General features: G+C 45.4%; 1 protein-coding gene across 1 annotated transcript in view; it reads right to left on the reverse strand.

Annotated features, from left to right (window-relative positions):
- Positions 1-15,145, reverse strand: part of csmd2 (CUB and Sushi multiple domains 2) — a 242,171-nt gene that overhangs the window by 138,552 nt on the left and 88,474 nt on the right. The window contains 3 exon segments of the mRNA XM_060042704.1: positions 3,062-3,149; positions 4,801-4,878; positions 6,882-6,997. Of these exon segments, the coding sequence (XP_059898687.1) occupies positions 3,062-3,149; positions 4,801-4,878; positions 6,882-6,997 (282 nt within the window).

The following is a 15,145-nucleotide window of genomic DNA, read 5'->3' on the forward strand; positions in this document are numbered from 1 at the left end:
GGTTGCGCTGAAACTGGCACAAAATGGCCGACATATATCTCACTGTTGAAGAAGGGCAGCGGACAGAAAGTGGACAGAAAATTGATGAGGTTTTGCTATTTGGAAGAAAATATGTCATTGCATAGGGCCTCAATGAAATTAAGAACCATCCTTTCCAATGTTTGTGCGACACTTTAACAATAATGGACGCAATTTATTTTGAGAAAAGGCAGAAAAGTGATGAAAGATGAAAACGGATTTGAACCGCTTTGAAACACTAACGCAACCATAAAATTGCCCGGAAAAATAATAAATAATAACTACCCCCCTTAGTGACGTCAAGGACACTTTTGTACACAAGCACTTCTGATGACTAACCCCCGACGCTGAAATTATGAATTTCTCTGCACAACAGAAGATTCAAGCCATGTTTTCTTTAATGACTTTTTTTCCCCACAGTTAACTGGGCAATTACAATTACGTGGCACTTTTGAAATAATGACCAAGCGTTTAGTTTGTCTGAATCAATGGAACAAGACAAACAAACCGACCCCAGTTGCTGCATTCGTCACTTTCACAAAATAGAGACTGATTTGCACCCCAACAAGCTTTCGCACCCAAACGCAGCCTAATTTATTATTATTCTCATCATTCTTTTTATTATTTTTATCTTATTGTACAGCACTTTGGTCAGTGTATGCTGTGTGTAAATGTGCTCTATAAATAAAACTTACTTACTTACTTACTTACTAATGACTTCGGCCACAGTCGGCAAATCTTGCTTAATGATGACGATCACGCTTTATCGCAGGCTATACCAAAGCTATGCCAATGCAACCCAATTTGAAAAGTGTGCGACGTCAGCGTGTCTGTGTGTACGTGTGTCTGTGTGTGTCCTCTGTGTGCAAGGTCGTTCTGTGTGATCGTTTGTACGACTGTGTCTTTGTATCCGTTTGTGCCTTGTGTAGGTTTATGGCCTTATCACTTTCATAATTTCCTTTTCATTATAAGTCCTTTTCAGCGTTGCCTATTTTCCCTCTTGTTTATCCCCTCCGACTCTGTGGAGACGTAGTGGGGGGGAATGAGCGAGGATACAAGGACTAAAACCAGTTGGTAAACAACTTAATGAGGTTCCCTCACCAGCATTATGCTCGGACATAAGGCATATAGCGGCTAACAAAGAAGTTGGGAAAGTAAGTGGTGAAAGCATAGAATAAAATTACAATTTAAATCACAAGCTTTTGGAAATGATTATCTTAATTGGAACTCAATGTTTACCACCAGGAAAAAATACAACTCAATTGAACCAACCAATGGAGATATCTTATCTCAGCGTTTGCAATCTCAAATGACAGCTAATCATTGCATTCCCTTCCACCAATGGCTTTTGTTGATGTGACCGTTCTGGTTAGCAAACATGCCAGAGGCACACGACGCCAGTCAATTAAGAGTCCCGTTCGACAACTCCTCCGACTCTGACATTTATCTGGAAGGAGAACTTTAAAATAAGATATATCCTAAGCCAGCAGGCATCCCCCGGACACAGTGCAGAGGGGCATGACTGGTGGCTTCCCCCGTCACCCGAGTGTTCAGAAGAATGTGGGTGATGTGTCCAATGTGTCCGACTGCTACGCCATCGGCGCTTACAGAAGGAGCTAACACAATCCAGTGGGTAGGGAGGCCGGGGCCGGTGGAAAAAAGTCGTGCTGCCGCGCATAACGCGCAGACTGACAGATAAGACACGCACCGTCCGCATTGAGTGGGACGTGGGGAAGGAAGCCATTAATTGCCAGCCTACCTCTGCAGATGGGCCCGGTCGTCGCTCCATCCCACGTAGCTGTCGGTCACCCGCAGGCAGCTGATGCTCTTCGAGCCCTGCAGCTCGTAGCCCTCGTCGCAGGAGAAGTGAACAGTGGCCCCCCGTCTGCAGGCGAGGGGTTTGCATAAACACCGGGGCAATGAGTCAGACGTCAAGATCGACCTAGCAGCTTACTTGGTATGGGTAGCAGATGGTGCTATCCATACCATTCATTGTTAATGTTTGCATGTCTGTTTTTTTTTTTCTCTTTATTTTCCTATCCAGCTCCCTTCTGTCCGTCTCCTCTGTCTCCTTTTTTCTTCAGTGTTTTTTGTTGCTGTTGTTCTTAAGCCCAACTGAATGATACCTGGAACAGGTGGAAGAGACAGGGTTGGAGAGGGGAGCCCAGGTTCTATCCTGTCAGGTTGACGGCACAGAATCACTCCCCCTCTCTCTCTCTCTCTCTCTCTCTCTCTCTCTCTCTCTCTCTCTCTCTCTCTCTCTCTCTCTCTCTCCTCTCTCTCTCTCTCTCTCTCTCTCTCTCTCTCTCTCTCTCTCTCTCTCTCTCTCTCTCTCTCTCTCTCTCTCTCTCTCTCTCTCTCTCTCTCTCTAGACAGGCCTGTATTAGTATTTCCTACGTTTCATGGCTTTCACTGGCTTATCCCTAAGCATGCCTGGTTCAACTGTTTACCGATTACCCACTCTTCAATAAATAAATAAAAAGTGTAAGCTAAAGCAGCAAGATGGTCTACCAGACACGTTGCATTATGGGATACCGTTGGTATGCCACAATTCCCAAAGTACTAATTTGTCTGTGTTAGGGAACACAATTGATACAGAAAAAGGATCAGACAGAGAAGAGCTTTGATGGGGCCATCTGTAACTTGTACATCCCACAGGGATAGCCTATTAGTGTGCTGCGACTCGATATGCAGACCATTTGTTTGTGTGTACACATTTCTCCATTCGGGCCTCAGCCGATGGGATTCTACAGGTGAAGGTTACAGGGGAGAACTTGGGATATGAAAGAAACAGCATCGGAAATAGCATCGGAATAGCGGATTTAACTCCAACCGGAGCGAATTTAAATATAGAGGAAGAAAAATGGATGGACACAGTTCGTTACTATGCTGAAGACATTAGAAGAGAGTTTGTTAGATTCAATTTTGGCCCATTTTGGAATTTATTGAGAAAATGTTGAACCTTTTTACCTCTCATTACCATCCCAAATGTACTCAATCTCAAGTGGTTTGCAATAATTCCTTCTGTCCTCCCGTCTCCTACCTGAAGTCAGCGCCTTTCCGTTTCCCTCGGTCCGGAATCCCAGGGTCTGGACACATGTTATGCCCCTGTGCTACACCCATCTGAGACACTGGCAGGGGGGGAGAGACAGAGAGAGAGACAGAGACAGAGAGAGAGAGAGAGAGAGAGAGAGAGAGAGAGAGAGAGGGATGCAAAAAAAAAAAAAAATCAATACCTTATCCTATAAAAAGAGCAATCTAGATTTAATGATGTGGTGAGAGAACCTCAGTTTATATACAATAAATGCCATATTCTCACGCATAAAACATGCCGGACAATCTTTATTGCAAATGTCATTAGCATTTATGTAACCGTTAATATGCTGTATGGTTTAATTATTTTCCTGCATAACACTTTTCAAGTAGTTAATTTGGATTTCCCATGCACTTTCCCCGTGACACTGCAGGGAGTTTAAATGACAGTGGTCCAGTGGTTTGGGGCCAACCGGGCGAAGCCATCTGATAGACAGGGCGGGGTCAATAACCTGGCGGGCGGTGCCAGGACATTTTGACACCTGCTGATTGGCCCAAGCGTCTGTCGGGAGGCTCATGAATAATAGATGAGAGAGACCCACAGGTGTCAGAACACTGTGGTCCCGAAGAGTCGATTTCAATAAGAGCACAGAACCGGTGAGGTGGAGGGAAACGGGCAAATTATTAAGTATTCACGGCAAATATCAACGGAAATACAACAGGGAAAAAATAAAGCAATAAACAAAGTGGATATGGGAGGGTATCCAAAAGCCTAAAGCAAATGGGAACATGAAACATGAAAATAACCTGAAGTTTATGATGTTTTTTTTAATATATATATCAGGGGGAGGAAGGGCGGGAGTTTAGAAGATAAGATGAATAGGTGGAGAAAATAAATTGAAAAGGGACCCAAAGGCAACAAGAATATCATGACTGCGGCACTTGTCTGATCCACACCTTGTTCTGAACCTAATTACTCCATTTACACACTGTGCGTACCAGGCCACCGTGGTGCCTCCACACACACACACACACACACACACACACACACACACACACACACACACACACACACACACACACACACACACACACACACGTGTAAGGTAAAAAGAAGAAACAATCAAGAAATCATGGAAAGGGGGAGAGAGAAAGGTGGTAATAACAGTGTGGGAGGAGAGATATCGGGGAGGGAGACAGGGAGATTTTCCTTTGCCACTTTGAAAAGGGCAAGCAATTACAATTACTGTCATCCCTTTTACTTGGCGTTATTGTCTCTGCATTTCCCTAGCCCATGAAACAAGATGGCCTTCCGGTTTTACAGTGCAAGTTCATCATTGATTTTTCTATGCTGAGAGTCAACTATTCGTGTGTGCTTGTGACTTTGAGCTAAAAGAAAATGGGGACAGATAGGGACGGATGGATAAATGGATGGCCGGAAGAGTTTTAAACAAAAGCGTCTCCCCTTCAGCTGAGATTTGGCAAACATGGCTGCCCATTTATCATTGTTAGCCCAAACGTCCCCTACTGTCCCCCTCCTCAACTGGACAATGTAGCGGTGGAAAAAAACTGAAATGAGATTGCCCAGTAACAGGAAAAATGAAATGGGTCATTTGTGACCGAGGTAATTGTCATCCGTGCCTCCTGTTAGCGTTGCACTGCAACACCACGAATGATCCGGTATCGGAAGGGAGAGAATCAATCTCTGGATAAAGGATGGACAGTGTGCCGTACGTAGAGGATACTTACACACTGATATCTTGTGGTGATTGTCTTTGCTGGGAAGCATCTTCACGCCTCTAGACTTCAACTCAGTCATCTTCTTCACTGGAGGGAACAGGAAAACAGAGAAACAGTGAGAACTAGATGCATACACACACAATATGGTTGCAATTGAGGGCAACTAAAGTGAGATAATGATGATTGTATTAATAATTGATTTGATTCTTATCTTATTCATTTCATGAACTGGGTCCTGGAAAACACAATTTTTTTCTCGTTTGTAGCAATGATAAACATGTTCCCAGATGTCATGCCTCTACAATGATGTGATGATGGAGTTTTAGTTAGAGTTGGATGATTCATTAAACAAAATGGAATCTTTCCACACAAGGAAACTTGGAAAGGAAATGAGCTCATCAACATCAAATTAGGGACTCGGATGTAAACGCACATTACCCAATAAAAGTAACACAAGCCACTGTGAGTACATACGTAAACACCTGCCACACATCCTTGTCAAATACCCCATCTGCTACGTTACAATGATTGAACGGCATAAATTACATAACTTCCTGTCTCTCTGAATATGAGCTCTGTCAAGTGTCATTTGTTTAGTACTTATTTTGATTCTCACAAGAATCCTATGAAATGTGTTGTTTGTGGCAGCACAGAAACGGAAAATAAATAAATAATAAATAAACTGTATGTGTCACATTGAAGAACGCCAGTGTTGGTAATTGAAAAGACCAATTGACTGGTGGTGAATAATCATAATCCTCCCGCGTTCTAGTGGGATGGGAAGCCACAAAAGAGAGGCTTCTGTTGGTTGAAGATGTCTGGCGTATAAGGCGTCATGGGTAGGTATTACGATGGGGCTTAAGGATTCTGCGATTGTTTGGTTGAGGGGGGGGTTATTTCATCTGAGGGTCTCAATGGTTAATCTAATTAGGGTGTTTGCACACGCATCCATATTTCACTGTGTCTTTATCTCACTACGGAAGCCAGTTATCGTTAATGCACCTTGGCCTCTCTTTCTCTCGCTCATTCTCCTCCACTCCCCTCTCCCCTCATCCACTGTTCATTTCTGTGTCTCTCTCTATACTAATATTTGCCTCACATTTACATCTCTATCGCTAGTTTCTAGTTTTCCCTCTATCTCTCCCCTCCTCCCTCTCTACTCCCTCTTGTATGATCTCTCTCTCCCTTTCATCTCGCTACTCTCTCTCTCTTTTATACTCAGTCCCTGTCACTTCTTAGTCTAATCTCTCTCTCTCTCTCTCTCTCTCTCTCTCTCTCTCTTCTCTCTCTCTCTCTCTCTCTCTCTCTCTCTCTCTCTCTCTCTCTCTCTCTCTCTCTCTCTCTCTCTCTCTCTCTCTCTCTCTCTCTATCTCTCTCTCTCTCTCTCTCTCTCTCTCTCTCTCTCTCTCTCTGGAGGTGAACGGCTGGAGGGTGAGAGTCTTAGGGAGACAGTCTAATCCCTTTTCTCCTTCGCCTGGTGTCTTCCCAACGCTGACCTCCAGCCCAGTTAGAGTAATGAGACTGGAGACTCGAGTCACGTGCATGTGTGGGTGTGTAGTGTGTGGTCGTGTGTATGTGTGTCTGTGCGCTCATTTGCGAACGAGCACGTGGATATGCATGTGTTTGGGAAGGTTGGTATGCTTGTACGAGTGTGTACGTGTGTTTTAATGCGCGTGTTGGTTTGCGCATTGGTTTGTGCATGTGAAGGTGTGTTTAAACGCATGTGGTTGTTTGTGTGTGTGCGTGTGTCTGTGAGAGAGTTTCTGCGTTTGTGAGTGAGTGTGAGAGAAATGGAGTGTGTGAGAGAAATGGAGTGTGTGAGTGAACGTGTGTGTGTGTGTGTGTGTGTGTGTGTGTGTGTGTGTGTGTGTGTGTGTGTGTGTGTGTGTGTGTGTGTGTGTGTGTGTGTGTGTGTGTGTGTGTGTGTGCACATATTTGCATACAAGCGACCTTGTATGCACAAAATGCATTTTCTTTTGCGGGTAAATTAAAAATGCATTATTAATTTGTGTGTCGTAATAACCACGGGGGGTGAGGTCGAGAGCCCTCTCCGTGGAGGTCCCACGGCACCCCATCCCAGAGGATCTCACCTTGATACTGGGCGCTGAAGCCCCTCAACTTGTGGTTCCCGTCGGAGGTGGAAGGTGCAGCCGGAGCCAAGTTCTTGCTGCTGATGATGGGGGAGGGAAGGTTTGGACCCGTGAACCTGAGGACACACAAACAGCACCACTTTAGAAGAAGCTCAAGATGTACCCGACTGGATACATTTGTTTGAAAAAATACACTCCGGTATGAATTGTTCTTTTGATATCTGATAAAAGAATCCTCATTCCATCAAAAAGTGCCCGATGGGCTCTACTTGCGCGACCACTTTTTAATCCGAGCGGTTCCACTCGTAAAACTGGCGGAGGGATAGAACGCCTTGCGCGGGCGTTTCGCAGAGGAAGGACATTCCTTTTATGGGCTTGACCATGCCACAGTGAAATATACTTTACAAACACTTAAAGAGCCTGCTGATGCTGTATGCTAATGAGGGCCATTGCTTACCAGGCACTTCCCGAGCTGGTAAAGCCCAAGCCAAAGTCATTTAGGGACATATAATCTTTTTATCTCCGGGCACTAACAGAAGCGCAGAACTGGCACGAAAGCGCCAAGTGCACAAACGCACGCACGCCAGGCCCACAAATCCTGCGCGCACACACACGCCAGACACCCACACACACACACACACACGGGCACATCACAAACATGCACTGCTCCACACTTGTGAGCGCGTGTGTGCGTCCTTTCCAATCTCCCACCTGTAAATTAGATTTCCTCGACTGTGTCCGCCTCGCCTCCCCCCCCTCACCCATCTCTCCGCCCCGCTCCTCAGAGGAGAAGTGCATTAGGGGCTAGACTTCCACCCAGCACTCATTAAACTGGCAGAAACAACACCAGGCCAAGGGATGGGGGGGGGGGGGGGGGAGAAACCAGAGCAAAAAGAAAGCTGCAGGGTAGACAGCTGCTGAGACTCATAAGGCCATAAATTAAACAAACCACGAGAAACTAGGGTGATAGGGAAAAAAAAGAAAGAGGGATCAGGTGGTGGTAACCGTGAGAGACCAGGTAAATATGCAGGTGAATTGGAAAAAGAAAAATGAGGAAGGCGGTGAGCTGGGAGGAGGGTATTCTGCCGTGTGATGATGGAGCTGGAAGCCTTCGGTCTGGCCCGCGGTGCTCCGGGAGATTAGCTACATGAAGCGCCCGGGTTTCTGGGTTCCGGGGGCCGGGGACACAGCGTTGTTATGAGATTGATGAAGACAAAGCCAGCATGGTTTGTCTGGAGCTCTGCTCCCCCACATGCGTTTTGAGGGGATAGCACAGGTAATCACTTGAGCCCAGAATAGGACTTGTCGGGTGCAGAAAACATATGAAAATTGGGAGTTTGGGGAAGGGGGGGGGGGGGGGGGGGGGGGGGGGGGTTGGTGGTCTAGGTACAACCTTTTAGGAAATATAACCAAATGAAAATGCCCTGGAAAGTAATAGTGAGAAATTGAGGGACAAAAGCGGTCGGAAATGAATATGTCTCTGAATTTCATATGAATGTTCTCTTTGCCCTCGCTTGCAGCGGCCACGGCAAGCAGCAGAGAAAAACGAGAGATCAGGCTGTTCCAGGGTGCGAAATGAGACCCAGAACATTCCCACAGGCAATTTTAGGCGGGTATCTGTGGGCTGTTCAGTCTCTGCCCCCCCATAAACCCTGCCCAACTTGGCTTCTTCCATCCTTGTTCCGTTATCCCATTGGTTAACAACCTATGTTGGCCTCCCTACCACACAAAGACACTTGATCTTTCCCGCCTACCCCCTATATCTCCTAGCCTATCAGGGAGGAGAAAATTAGCACCTCCCCACAAGCTCTCAACGCAACATTGGAACCTGTGATGAAGAGGGTGACGACGATGGGAGAGGAGCTGTGTGTGTTTGTGTGCGCATGTGCGTGTGAGCGGCCGTGTACGTTTGTGTTTAATGTGGTTAGTGCAGCGAGCCATGGCCCGCACAAACAATTTGTTTTCTACTGCCACCGGTTTCTGTTCCCGGCCCCGCCACCACTCTGCAGCAAGAGGAATCTGAATCGACACATAAAATGTCGACATACTAACATATGTCAATGTTTGTTGATCGCGCCTGGCGTGCTAGTTTTGGGAGCTAGCTCATGTCAATACCAGCCGTCGACATGGGACGTAACGGTTAGGATGCTCCCTTGGAGGCTGAGGCGTCCTCCCACACATCGATGAGCATTTGCGAGATTGATGCGCGCAGATAATTCAGCCTGCCGGGACTTCTGGGGGATTTCCCTGATTAGAGCTATCGAGGGATTCCCCTTGCCATGTGCTGCTTCTTTATCTCTGTCCTCCAACCCATGCACCATATGTCTAGGCTAGGTTGCACGTTGCAATGTCATACTGTATACGGTGTATGCCGATTCTTCTGTATGTAGCAACTCTTCTGACATACAGTTTAAGCATTGGAAGCAGGCCAATGGCAATCATTACAGAGCAGGAGCAGCTTATGAATTGGATGTGGCTCTGGAACCAGGAACCTTGGGTTTGAAGCAAAATTGCATTATTTCCCCCATGGGCTTGTGGGTCTTGTGTGAGCCTGTGGACAGCTGCGAGGAAGCCATGGCCCCCTCAACCTATGGTCTGCCGTCGCCAAGAGGAAACTAGCAACGGGTTTGGAGGTGTCCGATCTCGGACCCTGAATCCTTCCAGGGAGGAGTTCCCGGTCCCCACCCTTAAGCCCAGTGCTCGACCCCCCCTCTGCGCAGCGGGGGGCATAACAGATGGGTATATACACAGGGAGCCGACAGAATAAGATTAATGTCTGCGCGCCACATCAATCAAACGCTGCGCGGCCCCCCCCACCTTTACCGGAATTACTTTTTCTATTTCTCCCTCTTCACTCCTTTGCTCGGTCACTTCCCGTTGTGTTTTCTTTTTATTCCAAACATGAGAGCATTGTAGATTTATTTATTTATTTATTTATATGTCTGAATGGATTGCTATAGTCACCCCCAACCCCCCCCCCCCCCCCCCCTCACTCAACCCCAAAGTTAAGGGGGCCGAGAGCATTGCGTAATGAAAGTGTTGGGTGGAATTGTGAAAGCTTGTCATGTAACATTAGTGGTGATTTAAGGCAACGGGGGGGGGGGTGAGGGCTGGTAAAGTGACTCTGTGTGTGTGCATGCCTGTCTCCAGGGAGTGTTTTATCCAGTAAGATAAACTGAGATTTTAGTGGATGTGAGTGGGGAGCAGTATATATGCCGTCTGGTGCATGCATTTAGGGAGTTATAAAATAGGTGCAGAAGCCTAACCTTCAGTGACTAGTGGGACAGCAGAGGAGGCAGTCAATCGCTAAAAATGATTAATTGAATGTTGTCTCTAAACTACAATGGAAACAAATATATTGTTTCTCTATCTAGCAGCCTGGGAGGAAAAGGAAAGTGTTATTTTGAAATGGATGAATCTTGACCCTCGGGGCCAGGAAATCAATGCCACAACTCTTATTTCAGTTATTCACTGAGAATATAAGAAAATGGAGAAACTATCTGCTCAACCTAACCTTTCAACATTGCTCAATGTCAGGCTTTATCACAGGAATGAAAGGCACACCCCCTCCCACCATTCACACCTTATAAAACAGACACACACGCACACACACACACCCACTCCACCGTTCACACCTTATAAAACAGACACACTCGCACACACACCCACTCCAGCGTTCAAACCTTATAAAACAGACACACAAGCACACACACCCACTCAACCATGACTGTTTCAAGGGAATTACTCATGTCCTAGTACAATGTGTCGATTCACCCTTTTCGCCATAAGGAGAAATTCAAATGTCTATTTACGTTAAAGGGCAATTTGTGTAGGGATCAGGTCCCATTTATTCAGCCATCAAGCTCAAAGGACAACAAGGCTTTCTGTTAGCCGCGGCTAACGATGGCGACGACCACTGACGTATGTAATTAGGAGATTCACCGTCTAGTAAACTTGGAATCTGAAAAGTTAAAATCACCATCACAATCCTATTGACCTCTTGTCACATTGGCCAATTTTCTCCGCTCAGACCTTCCCGCCACCTGTTTCCTTTTTTTTTTTAAAACACAACACAAACGCCAAAGCGCTAGATACACAGAGAAGGTCACAGCGTCGCGCAACATAAAGGCCCGCTGAAGTAGATCGATGGAGCTCCTCTCAATGGCTGCCATGGTCAGTTCGATACCTGCTGTTTCACCTCACTCTCACTTTCCCTCCCGTGTCCGGCCGGAATCGTGTTACATTTTCATTTAGCGTTTGTCCCTCGAGTGCCATGCTAAATCGGTTTCCTGTTTCCTTTTTCAACCCCCCCCCCCCTCCAAAACCCCCGGAGCTCTGCGGTCCACATTAGACTTTGATGATATGTCTGGGACATATATTTTGGGGCAAGGGTATTACAGGGAAAGGTGACCATGACAACTTATTGGGGGTAGGGGACTTCAGTGGGCTGGTGGATGTTGGTGGGTACAAAGTTCTATCAACTGTAATTGGACCTTGAAACAGAGATTGTAGGTGAGAGATGTAAGAGATTTCATGCAAATATTTTCCAAGCCGTCATGGTCAAAGTGAGGGTGTGAGTATGACATGATATGGATGGGGAAAGATTAGCGGTGATGTGGAATATAAATCTTTCAAATGATGTTGGCATGATGATGGTGTTTGAAGTGAACCCTTTACGCAAAAAACAACACTCTAATACAAAGACCAGTTTTGTTCAGGGATGGCAGTTTCCAAATAACATGCAAGATGAAAGAGGCAGATGATATTCATACACCCCAGAATAATTTGAGGAATCCTGGCAAAGGTCACCCATCGCATCCTAACCAAAGAAACAGCCTCATGTTCAGTTTTAGCTTTTCCCATCTTCTTTTATGTAATCCAACGTTTTTAGCCCCTTTTTTTCTTACAAGGGGCCAAGGTGTTAAACGATTCTATGCATAATCAGCGGTGGGCGGAGCTTTGGTGCCAAAGGTGACGCACGTCACGCCAGGATCAAACGCGACCCGGGTTCAGCGTTCAGCGCATGAATTCATTTTCCAGCTCGTTTGATGACCAGACCATCTGCATGAATGTGTTGCATGTGTGTGCGTGTGTGTGTTTGTGCGAGTGTTCGCCGAGAGAGCCAATCCTGTCTGAGCAAGTCCCAGTTAATTGCCGTTACTTAGGCAGATCAATCAGCGCTCTGCTCAGTATGCAGGACTGGGTGCTTACAGCAGAGCAGGGGTCACTGTGACTTTAAAGCCCAAACTTTCTGCATTTTAACGAGGCTTCGGGAGTCACAGCTCTCTCCGTCGCAGCAAAGGACTCTCGAACACACGCATACACACACACAGACACACACGCACACAAACATCCCACACACACACACACACACGCACACAAACATCCCGCACATGCTTGCCAGAATAGACACCCACACAGGCATTTGTAAATGTGTCAACCTGTGTACACATTTGCAAACACAAATACGATAACTCATATGATGATAATAAATGCAACCTGGAGGCTCTTTTTTTCTGGCTGGCACGCAGGCTCCCTAGCCACTAGACTGGTGTGGCCTAGGGCTGTAACAATACACAAATTCACGATTCGGTTTGTATCACGATTTTTGACCCACGGTTCGATACATCCCACGATTCTTTTAAATTTAAAAAGCATTTTATTTAAACAACACTTAAATACCAATTATCTTAATGTAACATTTAATAACAAATAATTTGGAACACTGAACAGATTTGAACCGAAATAATACTATTAAAGTATAGCTAAATTAATAAAGAAATAACCAAAGATTGCAGTTGGAGGATGCTTTTTGCTGGTAGGCATAATAGGGCCCCTTTAACTGTTTGGTTGGTTTATTCAAATATCCTTATTAGCGCTTCTTATTAGGCTATGTAGCTTAAATAATGACATAATCAGGCCGTATAGAATGCAACATGTTTAATAGCCTAACTTTCAATAGATGAGGAAAAACATGAACGTCGCAATAACGAGGCATAGTGAGTGGACGAGCGAGGAGAGCGAGCGGTAGCGCGTGTGTCTACTAGTGAAGAAGCGAACGAGTCCGGTAGAATAAAGTATCCATCCTGTCAATAATCGGTGGCCGCTTCATTCCGACCTATAAGCAGACAAACTGCCAGTCAAATCACACAAAACAATAGAGACAGGATCACACAGGCAATTTTTTTCGCGCTTGGCCAACTCTGGATAAATGTCGTTCATATCGCATATGAGGACTTCGACGGCTGTGGAGAAATGCAATCCTCCGTAGCCACGGAGAGCTGTGATCACAGAGAGGGCATCTCGTCACATATTTACGGCATCGATAGGAGGGGGCGCTGTCAGCAGACTATTATTTAGACAAATTATTAGCAAATTTCAATCGGACAATTTGACCGAAGAGTTAGAAAGGGCATATCGCGCTTCTGCCTTCTCACACCGCGAGACAGGATCGTGGCTTTGAGTATCGCGATTTTCGGTTTGATACGCGTATCGTTACAGCCCTAGTGTGGCCCCATACACATACACACACACCTTGTAGCGGGGAAACTAATCAGAGTGGAAGACCCTTGAGTCCATCATGGCAATATTACATGGCTTCAAATGGAGCTTTTGTTTGAGCTGTGACCTTCAGATGGGACTCAGGTTACACCGACTTGCTGTGTGTGTGTGTGTGTGTGTGTGTGTGTGTGTGTGTGTGTGTGTGTGTGTGTGTGTGTGTGTGTGTGTGTGTGTGTGTGTGTGTGTGTGTGTCTTTTAGATACTGGAAGACATCATATGGGCCTATAACTAAAGGGTTGGTTTTGAACCAATCAACACCTCTATACTCTTTTTGTTTCACATGAAGGAATATGCAGAAGGTCAGTGTCACGAAAATGGTGGATAATCAAGTTTCTACCTGTTTACTTAAAAAATGCCAACAGCAACAATGGCCAGTGTCGTTCCATTATGAAAATCTACAAAAGCCCCAAAAAACACACAATGAACACTGATATAGGAGTTACAAAATAATGAAAAACATACGCGAGTAACAGAGATGCCTTTTTCACTAATTCCTTCGTGCATTTGAGTAGTTCAAGCACGTAACGGTGGTAGACACTAAACATTCTAGAACAATCACATTTGATGCATCATTGGAGGGGAAGTTTATGTGAAACCGTTTTTCTCAGATGAAAACCTGAATGGCTGATTTAAAATCAGTATGCATGATTTACAGGTTGAAAAAAGTCATTAACAATTACCTCTATTGGCATTTCATTCTAAAGTGGCCCTCAGCTAATTTATTTCCCCTCAAAATCTAATTAATTTTAATTTATTTTTCAGGAACTCCCGTGAAATGTTTGGGGAGCATAATGATCCACATTGTACCGTCACAGGGCACAGATTTTAAGTCCACACTATTAAGGGAAACCCTAATGGGCTGGAAAACGTGGGGATCCGCCACTGCTGAGTGGATGAGAGGCCGTACGAGCTAGACTCGTCGCATTAACTGGCCTGTGAAACTGTGGTGGCATTAAAGCCATGTCTGCTCCCCGCATGCATTTCCTGGTTGGCCTGCGCCTAAATGTCTGTTCTTCATTTCTGAAAGTTTCATGTTTTATTCATGCTTGGGCCGTTGGCCCCCGCCAGGAAGCTTTGTTAAATCTTCTGAGGAATGCCATTCCCCCTGCTTCCCACAACTCATTTTGTACCCTAACAGAACATATAATATGGACACAGAATGATAAAAAATTCCTTCAGGCAAAAACAACGCATCAGCCTTCATCTTGGCGGACATTGCTTGCGTCCCTTTCTCTTCATTTCTTTCAAATTAAAGTTTTTTAGGCATTGCTTGAAGCTGGCCTCGAAATGCACTTTTGTCTTAAACTCAAATAAACATTTTGACGCGAGACAATATCTTCCCCATTCCGAATGCATAATTCCTCTTCAACTTCCACCCTCTTAATACATTTGGATGAAAAGCAGAAAGCAGAAATGGGGGCTTGGTTTGGGGCCTGAAGAACCAGGCTGGTTTCTCTGCCATGCAGTTTGATTTAGTTGTACCGAAGAGAAATACGTTGTACATAAAGTACCTTCAAACAATACATAATAGTACATACATCCATGTGTGTGATGTGCCTCTGAGGAAATGTAAATCCAATCCACGTCTGGTGCTCTTGATCCTTTGTTTGTGGTGAGCAAAGGAATATTTTACTGTTTTGATTTGATATTACATACTATTGATCGCAACTGTACCGAGGGGGAATAGCTCAACAACATCATGA

Source organism: Gadus macrocephalus, chromosome 22, assembly GCF_031168955.1.
Source record: "Gadus macrocephalus chromosome 22, ASM3116895v1".
Taxonomy (NCBI): domain Eukaryota; kingdom Metazoa; phylum Chordata; class Actinopteri; order Gadiformes; family Gadidae; genus Gadus; species Gadus macrocephalus.